Below are 13,542 nucleotides of genomic sequence, written 5' to 3' on the forward strand. Positions count from 1 at the left end.
TGTTGTGACTTATTTGCATTTAATTGTACAATAATTTACATAAATAGTGCTACAAGTTTGTGCCAGTCCTTTAATAATATTAATACATTAAAAGAGACAGTGCTACCTTTATTTACCTCAGTGTCCATTTGTCCTCTGAAGTTACCTCAGGATTTTACTCCCTCTGTCATCGATGATCTTGTTGAAAGTGGTGAATCTGAGCAGAGTAGCACCGTGGTTGAACTCCCACACTCGTATTCTTCAACAGGCTATAGTAGATTAGAAAGAAAATGGCGTTCCAGTAATGAAGCTGGAGCTGCCTATTATTCTCCTTTAATTGAAGAAAATAAGAATAATCACAGGTTTCTTCTCAGCGCTGTAGCCAGGCTGAGCAGTGACGACTTCATGAACTGCTTTGTGAATAAAATAACATCAGAATTGATCATCTTCTCCCCCCAAGTGGTAGTGATACATTTTTTAGCACAAGAACTTAAGAAGCACCAGGTGTACGGTTAGAGAGTTTCTCCCTTATAGATCATTAGTATCATCATCCAAACCATCAACCTGTCAGTTAGATCCCATCCCCACCAAACTGTATAAAGATGTATTTCCTTTAATTAACAGTTCCATATTAAATCACATCAATCTATCCTTATTAACTGGATATGTAGCCCCAAGCTTTTAAAGTAGCAGTTATTAAACCTCTTTAAAAAAAAACAACAACCCTCGACCCAGATGTCTTGGCTAATTACGACCCATATCCATCCATCTTTCCTTCTTTTTCTAAAATCCTAGAAAATGCAGTTGTCAGTCACATTGTGCCTGTCTTTATTGGGTTTAGAAGGCTAACCATAGCTCAGCTTTTGCTTGCACACGCACGGTTTTGAACTCCCCCATCTGTCTCCCTTGTTCTTAAGTCTCTCTCTCCCACAACTCTCTGATTGTGCACTTAGATCACACCAAAACACCAAAACATCGTTTTTGTGTGCTGTATATCCGGTCCAGTAAAGAAGTGCCCCTGAGATGTGTGGTGTGTGTTGGAATGTTGATGATTAATGACCCTGATGGATTTGCAAATATCTACAAATGACTTGGTGGGTTGGGCTTATGAGCGCATGGCCATTGCTTGCTACTTGCGCTGAGCACTAAATAATTAGTTTGATTAACACAAAGTAAACAAAAACTGTGTGCACATTAAAAAAACAACAAATGATAGAAGGAAAACAATGTTTATACATTACAATAATTCTCTGTGGGCATGTAGTTTGGGTGATAACACCCATTCCTGCCACCATTACGTTATCAAAGATGCAGATGGGTGGAAGGAAGGAGAGGAATGTAGCTGATAGCAATGAAGTAGGTTCCTTATCTGTTGCAAAGCATAAGCTGCATGAAAAATCCCTCTTTAATCAAATCAAGTGTCTCTTGATGCAAATGCATTTTGTTTATTTCCTGTTTCCTGAAACAGATTTAAAAACCTTTATTCCACTGGTTAAAGACGTTAAGGCTGAAGAAGAGTCGGAGATGTAAACAGTTGAAATGAACTGAATGAGTGAACCTCTCCTTGAACAGCCTGACAGCGACTCCTCCCCTGTGAGATGATGGGAAATAACAGCCTGTGTGCATGTGCCTGCAGGAGTTTGGATCTCATGCGTTGATACCGGGTTAGCAGCATTGTCTCGGGTTTGTTTAACTGTGTTGGTCTTGTTGAAGTTTCACATGCAGTGCTCTGCTCTGACATGATATGAATGACGTGCCTATGTCTGTTGTAGATGACTAATGCTTCAAGACCAGTCCTGTGTTACAACTCAGCCAGTAACATACTTTCTATGGAATCCTCTCCGTCCCATCGCTGTTAATACGCTCTGTGAATACTGAACACAATACTTTAAACAGCACTCGTCTCATCCTAAATAATCAACATATATTAGTGAGGCTTGCACGAGGGGTGAAGAATTCATTTGAATGGCTGTCAGCAGCTTTTTATTTGGATTCAAGCACGAATAAGAAATGTGGCCAATTTCACAGCCGCATTTAACTCATGTTAATACAGAGAGAAGCTTGACTTAAAAGGACAAAGCACAGCATTTAACGTGATAGATGATAGTGATGTGTAGTATGAGATTGGTACCATGAAAAGCCACTGATCGCATGATTATTGACGCCTGACGAAATTATAACGTATGAAGTGCCGAGTCGTGACAGACCTCAGTCTACTGGGTGTGTCATCAAAGCTACTGGTCAGGTAATGTCATACGATCCATAGACGTCTAGTTGGAGTAATTGAATAATGCATTCAAAGGTTAATGAGATGCTGAAAGACTGCATTGTGGTCATTCTGATTTATTTACACACCTTCAGCTCACAAGTCACACACACAACATGGTGTCAGCGTAAAATCCACTTGTAACAACCTCTGTAACAAGGGCTCTGCCGTTGCTATGGTTACACCACTATGCCATCTTAGTTCAAATGACAGAGCAACACGTCATACATCAATAGTTCCTCACACTATGCTGAATCTAAGGCTGGGCAACATGGCTTATAAATTACAATCAGGATATGTTTCATACGAGATATATGGGGATATTAGTAATTTCTTTTTGCACACACACTAGTTAGTGATATTGAATTTGACCTTTGGAGCAGTGGGGATTGGGTGCCTTGCTCAATGACAATACAATGTAAATGCACTCTAAAATATCTACTGTTTCTGATCTGTATTACATGCTTAAAATACAGTTATTTACATATTTAGAAACAATGAAATTGCCTATAAATATGGTAAAATTGTGCTATAACACAAATAATTGGGCTTAAAATGAAAGATAATATAATATAATGTCGATATATTGTCCAGCCCTAGCTGAATGTCTATTAAACAAGCTGAATTTTGTATTTTTTGAATTTAAAGTCTCAGCACGACAGCACCAATGATTTAACCTCGTGTTACGTGAATGTTTCCCCTCGACCCAGTCGCTCTTTCCCTCTCTGCATTGCATGTCAGTGCCATGTCCTCTCACCTCACCCTTGGTGCAAGTGTGCAAACTCACAATAAAGAGGGAGTACAACAACATGGGATATGAGTCTGATCATGTATTTCACATACATTTAAGACTGCACTGCACTGCAGTGTGAAGGCTCCTTCATATGTAGCAAAACAAGCAATCTAATGTGCGCCTCCTTTTTGAGGCCAGTTGATTTAAGGACAACGCTAACGACCTCGCTGTGCAGGAGTCCAAGCTTTAGAACTATAGCAGCTGAAAGGAGGTAATGACGCAGTGATGAGGGTGGGACAAGCTTGTGATGTTTCTAAGAAGCTCTCTGTTGATCTTATTGTTGGGTTTGCTCAGTTGACAAAAAAGTGGGACACAGCTCCTCTGACACAGTTCTGCATTGTGCATTATACATATTGTCTAAACACACTCAGGCCAATCCTTTTCTGCTTCTGTTACCAAAGCTGTAGGAGAAACATTGTCAAAACCAGTTTGTAGGAATGCACAATATTATCTGGCGTGATATCAGTATCAGCAGATATTGACTTTAAAATCTGCCATTAGTCAAATCTGCCAATATGACTAATGGCTACAACAGTAGGCTAAATAGGCTGCTACCTCCCTGGGTTCTAGAAAATGCATATCTACATCTGCTGTGACTTGAGTATGAAAAATATTATGTTCATTTCACTACAGCAGATACTAAATTACATCTGCATTTAGGCACACGGGAAAATATCCAATATTGTGCATCCCTACCTGTTTGATCACACATAGTATCTGGTGCGGCCTCCATCTTGATTCCAGCTGCTGGACTTTGCTGCAACCTTGCATGTACTGTATGCATTTCTCATCTCCATTCATCATGATCATTGTCTCGGATTCATGTGTGATCATCTGCAGAGCTGCACCCTTTCGGTGCGTTCACGGCGTGGCCGATGAAGCCTGAAATGAAGAGATATACTGTGGTAACACCTTGACCTGACAGACAGCCCTGACGTTATACTGAGGCAGCCTGAGGGAGGAACTCTGAGGATAAATGGAGAGAGGAGGCTGAGCAGAAGGATGTTTATTGAAGCAGGAGATGGAAGAGCTAGTTGTTTATCATCAAAGCTGGCTTCGCAACAGAGGCTCATTGTCAATTCTTTGTTGGAAGTCACATTTTGAAATGATTGAAGTGGTGCTGTGGTGGCAGAATAAAGGCTTCAATATCACGTGTAAGGAAAAAGCTACTCTTAAATGTCAGTGCTTTCCTGCAGTTACTTTCTGATAAAGTGGTAAAATTTTCTCTGTAGTCTAGCACTTAATGATTTCCTACTTTGTTAAGAATCACTCAGCCCTCTAACAGAAGCACAATATGTGTTGTAGCTTTATCGGTTTATGGATTACTGAGAGCTCTGAGGGAGAATATATCGGTGAATCTGCCCTCTCATTGATGAATTTTTCTTTAAAATTACTGTTCGATGTTGGTGTGTTGTGGATAAACCAAACCCTGTTTTATTACAACATAAAGGCCCAGAACTGTCTACAAGTGAATGTTTTATTTACCTCATTTTCCTTCCTTTCATCCACATCTTTGTTGTGTAAGTCGAGGTTACAAAGCAGAACTGGGTTGTTGTTTGTTGTATCTGATCACAACTGACGGCGCCAGCAAAGATACTTGATGTTTACGCCACCAGTAACAAAAGGGCACAAAAGGTTCTGAAGGCACAAAAAGAGCGTGCCTCACAAAGGGTTATCAATAAAAAGATAATGCAAGGAAGGCAGCTTGGAGATGAGATGGCAAGACAGTGACAATGAAAAAGATGAAATAGGCCATTGCTTTTTATTGATCCATGTGCCTGATGGGAGGTGCACTGAAGGGGAGAGTGTGTGTTGGTGCTAGTTATGGCATAACCTGCCTTACACACAGGATAATAAACATGAAATGTGATTATATGCAAAGAGGGAGCTTATAAAGAAGGTGATAATTAAGGCTGAACAGTTCATCAAAACCACACTTTGAAACAATGCATTTTGTTCATCCATTTCATTAGGGAAGGGATAATATGCTTTTGTCACTGTTTGATCGTATCACGATAGTTTGATGTCGATTGAATGTGTACTGCAGATTTGATTTATTGAGATTTGATAGTGTCTTACATTTAAATTGCATTGGACAGTAGTTATTTTTAGGGCTGAACAATTCATCGAAAATGTTATTGAAATCGCAATATAGCCAACTGCAGTTTTCAAATCGCAGGAGGTGCAGTATTTGTTAAAGCCAAACTGTGTGTCAAAATATCATTTTAGATTAATTAGTGTCTTGATTCATACACATCTTATCCACCCTGGACAGATCGCCAGTCCATCACAGGGACACATATAGAGACAAACAACGACCCACTCTCACACTATGGTCAGTTTAGAGTGTCCAATTCACATAATCCCCATATTGCATGTTTTTGGACTGTGGGAGGAAGCTGGAGAACCCGGAGAAAACCCACGCATGCACGGGGAGAACATGCAAACTCCAAAACCGGGGCTCAAACCCCGGTTTTGAGCCCCGTGAATATCTGCTTCATGTAGCTGCTCCAGCAGTTACTAAAATAAATACTCTCTAAGTTGAAAGTCAAGTGTTTTTAGCTTTGACTACTCAGCGTAAGCAAATTAAATAATATGCTGGGCCAAAATGAGTAGAAACACTCAAACCAGGACACAGACACAAGAGTCTCTTCAAAATGGAACTGAAACATTTATTTTCAGAATCCTGGTTTGCAGAAACCACTGATACAGAGAACCAATACTTTATTTTCATCAAGGTGGTAGAAATGTGATGATTCTAAAGGAAACATATTGTGTTCTTTTCTGTTCTGTCCTACAGGCCAACCTGAACGACTCCCATAACCAGATGGTGGTCCACTGGGCTGGAGAGAAGAGCAATGTCATTGTAGCCTTGGCCCGAGACAGTGCTGCAGCCACGGGGCCAAAAACCAGCGCTGTAAGTACAACTGAACACATTTGTGCCAGAGAAAAAAGTTCACACTGGCATGCACAGACTGATAAAGTACCTATGCACACGAGTGTCTGCACACAACAGCTATGTCCTCACTTAATGTTCATGGTATTTCTTGCTGTGAAATTTAGTTATTGGTTTATTCAAACAGAGACACGTTCTGATAAATGTTCCTGTAAATGTGCCAGAGTTAGCCAAGAGGAAATCTTTCATCTGTAGTCCCTGGATAGATGTAACAGCGTCCCCCTAAAAACAGAATGAACAACTGAAATGATTAAATTGTCATTACTCAAGTGTGCAGAACAGTAATGCATTTATAATTTTAAAACTGCAACATAGAGACGAACAAAACAGATCTGCAACTGATGATTGTTTTCATCATCCATTCATTTGTTGATTATTTTCCCGGTTAGTCGAGTATTTGTTTTGTCCATAAAATGCCAGAAAATGTTAAAAAATGTTGATTAGAGTTTCACAAACCTTGAAATGATGACGTTCTCAAATAAAAACAAATTATTTCTTTGTCAAATGGAGCAATGGAACCAGGAAATATTCACATTTAAGAAGCTGAACAATCTGAAAACCTGTTTTAATTATTGGAAAAAATTGAAAACAATGAATTAAGTAGTTGATTAATAATCGATTAATCTAATAATCGCTGCAGCCCTTAAACAAAATATTGAATGTAGTTAAAACTTTACGTTAAAAATTTACCATCTGTTTACCATCAAAAAGTTTAAATTCAAATTCTAATGTGGATAAAACACTGTTTGGTTTGTGGTTACACATATATTTATATGCTTTTTTATTTAAAATCAAAATTGTCTCACATATGCAGCCGTAGCTGTGGAGCTGAATATTACAAAGGATAGAAAGTTTATCTAAATGTTAAATTGTCTCCCCTGGGAAGGGATTGGGGCAATGCCTAAATCTTTTTCTTTTTAAAAAAAAAAAAATAAATTTCATCTTGATTCTTTTATTTTGAAATAAACCACTGGTGTCCCACGTCTTAGTGATGTATAAGAAGAATTAAAAACAGAATTGCCTTTTCTACTCCAGTCCAGTTTCCACATGAGCACCTGCCCTAGGCTGACGCAGCTCAGCCTCAACTGTTACCTGCAGTTATCTCTAAACCACAATTAAACAAAGGAGCTGAGCTGCTGCTGCTGGATGCTGAAAGCAAAAGCTTTGGGGCACAGGATCCTGTCGAGTCGCACAACGCTCAGAGGTTATAAATGATACAAGCAAATAATAATACATTACTGCCTGGAGGCAAAAAAACCCAACACACTCAGTTATTTCAATGGTTATGTCAACTTGTGTTTCTTTCTGCACTGAACCAACTCCCCTCAACTAGGTCACACACACACACACACACACACACACCCACACACACACACACACACACACCTCTTCCAAAACTTTCCTCACACTATGGATTTAAATGTTTTGATGTCCTTGGCTGTTTTTCTAAAATGTAACTAGAAAAATCATCTTTTTTGTGATCTTCTCGCTGCATAAATGACGGCCGACACCATGCAAATATTCTCTTTTGCATTCAAAGTGGCACCGGTGCCTGAGCAGCAGCAGCAGCAGCAGCAGCCGCTACACACACATGCATCAACTTCCTGTCACTTCTGCCACTAACCATAGATTTGTTGTGATATACTGCACATCAATTTCCTCTGAGTTGCTTTGAAAATTCAGCCTCTCTTCCTGCATCACTGCTTTTAAAGGGTATGGGTAGTGTTGGGCACTGAATGTGGTGTTTTGTATTGCTACCTACCATATGACAGTTAAGACAGACTGTCACACTGCACAATGAAATTCTTAATTTGCACGTTCCCCATAATCACTACAACAAAAACATATATTTATATAAATTAAACACAGTATCAGAAAAAATATAATTAAAAAAACCTAGAATAAAATTTAAGCTAAATGTACAGACTAAAAATATAAACCTATGTTTAAATATAATCTTAGACTAAAAATGTATAATCTTAAAGGCGACATAGAATGCTTGTATCACACATATATGTTAGTTATGGAGGTCTACTTACATATATTAACTTGTTTTCATGATTAAAAACCTCCTAATCGCTGCAAACGAGCCGATCAAAATATCTCCTCGCTGACGCTCTCGTCAGCCGCGCTGTTTCAGACCAAACAGTTGCTGTGATTGGCCAGCCAACGAGAGCTTTCCTACTGTCCTGTGATTGGCCAGGTACCTGGAAGTGATGTAATAGATAGGCCAGCTCTCAGATACACAGCTCCCCCTCTGGCACGGTGGATGCTCTACATCTCAGCAGCTACAACGAGACTAGTTCTTCTTCTTCTTCTGCGGTTGAATGTACGCAACCGGATGTGCCCGGACTAGTGCCCGCACCGGGAGGCGCTACGGTGGTGAGGATTTCTGATGACGACATCAAATTAAGGAAGTGTCGATCCGCTTCGCAGAGCCCAGGAAAACAATACAACACTATTTTCTCAGCAGTGGCTGAACTGTTTGTTCTGAAACTTTAGGGTTTCATAAACGAGGTAATGACGCAGATACACACACAAACGCAGCGTTAATTGGAGCTTCCGGTCTATGTCACCTTCAAAACAGATCTATAGTAAGGCAAGTAAATGACTGTTAACACACACAATGGACTATTTACAGTAAATAAAGTTGACTTGACTTGACATTGTTTAATTGATCCTATAAATCAACTGGACAGAACCTGCTCCAAAGAAGATTATTTATTTCAAAAGCACATGTTTGCATGTTCTTGTAAAAGTCTGTTAATGAGTGTAGTGTATTCACACACACGCAGCTGCTGCAGCAGAGACAGCAGCTCAGAGCGAACAACGGTGAAAACTATTTTGAGGGTTGATTCCCACACACCATCCCACTGCACCCCCCTCCACACGTCTTGTAATCGTTTCATAGTTTCTCCTTGTTTATTAAAAATAATGGGGTTTTAGGAAAGAAACACAATCAAGCGATCGGCCACCGCGTTAAACGTCATCAACACGTTAGTCAGAAAAGGAAGCTCGGGAAAATCAACCATGATCTGAAAAAATAACATTAATAGCAGTCACAATGTCGCACAGCCAAATTATGCAGTCGGTGTGACTGCTGCGTTCATTGGACACATGTTCTAAAAATACTTTGTCACTTGTCCGGTGTGCAAAGGCCTTTAGAATGAGCATTTTATATGTGCAGAAGACAAGGCTCTGCTTTATGGAGGCAGCTGTCTTGTGCCGCCGTGTTTCTACAGCTACAGAGTGTGTATGTCATGTTTTGAAGCAGAGTCTTACCCCTCAAATGAAGAACAACAGCATCCTTCCTGGTATGTGAAGGTCACAGTTGTACCTTGATATAAAGGGAGGAGGGAGTAGAGGACTCCTCCATCTGTATCAGTGTGCAGTCACAGTATTAGATCTTACTATTTCTTACACACTGGCCTTTAAACTACATTTGTATTGTTATAAAGAGAAGTAAAATACAAAAAAAAGTTCCATTTGCTACCACTTTCAATTTAAATGTTAATATTACCGACTCTAGGGATGAGAGGAGCTTTTGTGATCGGTTATTAATACGCCTTGCCTCCACTCGCTGATTCTCTATTCTATGTATTGATAATGTTATGTATTCAGCCTCTTCCTTGTTGCATCAAGCTTCTCTGATGATTACTAAAGGAAAAGCTCGAGTTTGCACCAGGACACTCATTTAACTGCAGAGTTATCAGATAACTCGGCAGTTAAATGAGTGTAAATGACACAGCTCACGCTGTAATATTCACATTTATAAGAAAGTAATGGAGTCGTATGTCTGCTTCTGCAACTCTCACCAACCCTGACAATGTGTAGACACCAGCAGAAAGGGAGTGTATTAATCAGACACCAGCCAAGGTTTCGCTCTGTCTCTCTCTCTCTCCGTGTTGATGTGCTGACTCACACAGTCACTGTTAATTAGCCAAAGCTAAATGAATCTACCTGTGACGGCTTAAATGATGGTTGGCATCTCCAACTTCCCCTTGCATTGTTTGTTTAGGCTCTGTTCATCATCATTATTGAATGGATGGCTCAGCTGGTTGCTAGGCATGAATATATATAATTGCAAATGCAAAACGACGATTTCCTTTTCACAGATGTATATCCATCCATTTAAGCTGTAAGTAGCTCCAGCTGGCTACTCTTGTATCTATATGTATCTTATCAACATAGTAAGAATGTGTTTATGTTTTGTCCTAGCAGCAGTTTCATGTGACAAATAGACCTGATGGATTGATTCATTTACTAATATACCGCTTCTGAGGCTGAGTTGATCGCCATGATGAGGCTCGTCATGGCATTAAAAGTTAAAAAAAACTCAATGTAATGTCTTTAAGGAAAATAAGGATTTCCCTCTAATCTACATGTTACAATAGAGAACTACATGTGTAAACAATATTTAGTTATTATACTAACAACATTGACCCTGTTGCCTTTTATTGCATTCAAGGCCACCCCTCATGTTGTAATGAATAATAAAATAAAGAATCAGACTACCAGTAAAACACAGATGTGTGTATGACTAGCAGTAGAACTCCAAAAGGTGTCCATCCTAATACCGCCTTGTTGTTTCTGTCTCCAGGTCTATGTCTCCTATGATTACGGCACCACATTCCTGCTTATCTCTGAAAAGTTCCAGCTGTCAGGAGCCAAGTTCAAGGAAGGCTCCAAACAGGTCATCTCCCAGTTCTACCACAGCCCTGCAGACAACAGGCGGGTGAGTCACAGTCTGAGGCTGGTGGTGTCACCGTGGTCACATGCTCCTGGAGACAGATTGTATTTAGTGTTTTAAGGGAAAGGAAGCTGTGATGAGTGGCTGTGATATTCAAATCCCTTTGAGACAAGACTGGATTTTCAGGCCCTGCATCTGTCTGACACTAGGTAATATAAGTGGGACTGAGGTGGAAAATGATACAGTTGGTATTATATAGAAATAGGTCTCTTTAGCAACATCTACCAAACTGCACAAAGAAGAGTCTGAGGGTTTTCTGCTGTGCTCATTGGTGCTGTTTTATCTCATTATGGTATTTTTTTACCTTCCTTCTGTGACCTGATCCTCAAAACTGAGCTGTCTTAGCGAGTTCTTTTGACTCTGTGATTTTAGGTTTTTAAAGCCACACCCTGTCATTTCTTTTTTGAATGATTCTTCCTCATATTCAATAGTGAAATATTTCAGAACGGACCTCAATGTAGAGCAGTGACCCACACGTATTAAACAGTCATGCAGCACTGCAGAAAAATCTTTTTCAAAAGCTTTTGAAAGCTTTTGGAGTCTCACTCTTGTAACCAGTCAGAGGGTGAAGTTAGGTTCAATAAGGACTCAATAAGTGAACTCACTTCTGGTCTAGTGCTCTTCTCACACTGATGCTTCTAACTGCCATCAGCTGCTGGAAGACTGTGACCACTGTGGCTGACTCAGATTGGCAAGCTCCCATTCCCTTCATTAGCAGAGATAATTTAGACGACATGGATGTCTGTGAATATTTTGACTTTAACGCTCACTCCCAGGTCTTAATCAGTAAATGGCTGACACATTTAGGCTTGGCTCCGTAAGTGTTTTAGACATTCGGACATGTTGGGTTTACGGAAGGTTTCTCCAGCATACAGCGTTTCAATACCATATATGGTGTCAAGATGTTCTCAATTATTAGATTTTAAATGAAAGGCAAGTTCATAAAAAGCCATTTTTCTAATTTGTGTAAAATTTGCCATGTTACATGAACATAATCCCAAAGTACGTCCATAAATTCACAGTGCAGGAAAATGCACATTTATGTCAGTACACTAAATGAAGAATAGAGAAAGGCACGTAAATAAACATGTTGGTGTCATAGCGATGTCATTTATGAAATTAACGTTTTAAGTTCAAAACACATTACATTAGAGAGGTTACCAAACACGTGTTTGAATTTCATTGTTAGAAATGCACAACACAGCGTCTTTGCAGCTGATCACACAGAACTGGAAGTTAACTAGGATTACAGTGATGTAGCAAGCTGAGTAAAGTGGGATTAACACCTATAAAGGACGATATAATTACATAATCAAAAATAATGAGACCGGGGAATACATTTGACAGAGCACTGGTGCTGTAAGAATCTCATTACATTTCTGTTTTTTTACAACTTGTCAGATTAGTTTAGTGATGACAGTATTTTCTGTTTGAAATATTGCTTTTAAAATGCCTCCACATCGTCGTCTAATGTGTGTTTTCTCTCTTTTTGTCAGTACCTGTTTGTAGACTCCACCAACAACTACCTGTGGAACACCTTCGACTTCTGTAAGAGTGTCCAGGGTTTCTTGCTGCCCTTCAGACCAACAGACCTGCTGCTGCACAGCACAAGATCCAACCTGGTACTGGGCTATGACAGCTCTCATACGAGCAAACAGGTAACGATGGCTTCTAATCCTTTATGACATCCTTTGTGACATTCTATAATATCATGTGTGAAACCACAAGAGCAACAGGAATATCTTGCAATAACAATCTATATATAATTTGAATAAATTATAATGTTCTTTCTTTTTATTGTTTTTAGTCACCGTTTATTTTCATACTATGACGTTAGTCTTCAAATTTGTAGCTAATGTTAATTAACGTTTGTGTGTTTTCAGCAACAATAACAACTTAACTATGTCAGAAAACGTTAATTAGTATTCTTTTTCTAATTATTTCTCATTAATGTAAGATGTGTTTTGCCCCTGGGCTGTGATTTAAATGTTCAGCACTTGTTTGATTTATTGTAACAGCTTCCACAGCAGCCAAGAAAAGAAGCTATTTATTTTTGTTTGGCATTTTAGGTCTTTTATTTTCCTCGTTGAAACCAGACACAATAGCACCAAATGGTTCTCCATTGTTCTCCTCACAAATGTAAGAGGCAGAGTGAAGGAATGAGCCTGACCTACATTTTTACATTGTGCCACCTCGCCTTCTTTTTCTCCATTATTCACTCTCTTTGCCCCTTCCACCTCCTCCTACTTACACCCCGTCTCTCCTCCTTCCCCCACAGCTGTGGAAATCTGATGACTTTGGGGAGACATGGGTGTTGATCCAAGAGCACGTGAAGACCTACTTTTGGTAAGACAACCACTGTTCACTTACGCTCTGTTCAAACGCGCCATTAACACCACTCACAGGTGATTTGATCTTAAGGAAAGAACTCCAAGTACTCTCGCTCACAGCTGACATTAGCACATTAGCTCCTGTGACCACTTTTGACTGCTCGTGTTCATTTTGTCAACCATTTTTTCATGTAGTCTTAATCTTGGTTCAAATGTCCTTTATAATTAGTCTTTGTCATATAAAACATTTGAGACCAAAAACAAGTAGTACAGAAGCAGATTATTACTAAACAAATTATTTGGGCAACATAATATAGAAATGAAATTGAGGAAGCAAAATCATAAAACCTAGAAAAAAATAAACTAAATGACATATTTGAACCATATTTGTGAGAAGAAGCATAGCTCTTAGTCATTGGGTATTGGTAGGGCCTTGCTGCATTTCACTTTTGATTCTTTATTCAAATA

The 13,542-nt window shown here is 39.4% G+C and overlaps 1 protein-coding gene across 1 annotated transcript in view; it reads left to right on the forward strand.

The window, feature by feature from the left end:
* Positions 1-13,542, forward strand: part of sorl1 (sortilin-related receptor, L(DLR class) A repeats containing) — an 85,083-nt gene that overhangs the window by 11,166 nt on the left and 60,375 nt on the right. The window contains exons 2-5 of the mRNA XM_058633646.1: positions 5,839-5,955; positions 10,595-10,729; positions 12,241-12,402; positions 13,023-13,090. Coding sequence (XP_058489629.1) covers positions 5,839-5,955; positions 10,595-10,729; positions 12,241-12,402; positions 13,023-13,090 — 482 coding nt within the window. The remainder of the gene's footprint in view (positions 1-5,838; positions 5,956-10,594; positions 10,730-12,240; positions 12,403-13,022; positions 13,091-13,542) is intronic.

This window comes from Solea solea, chromosome 7 (genome assembly GCF_958295425.1).
Source record: "Solea solea chromosome 7, fSolSol10.1, whole genome shotgun sequence".
NCBI classification, from domain to species: domain Eukaryota; kingdom Metazoa; phylum Chordata; class Actinopteri; order Pleuronectiformes; family Soleidae; genus Solea; species Solea solea.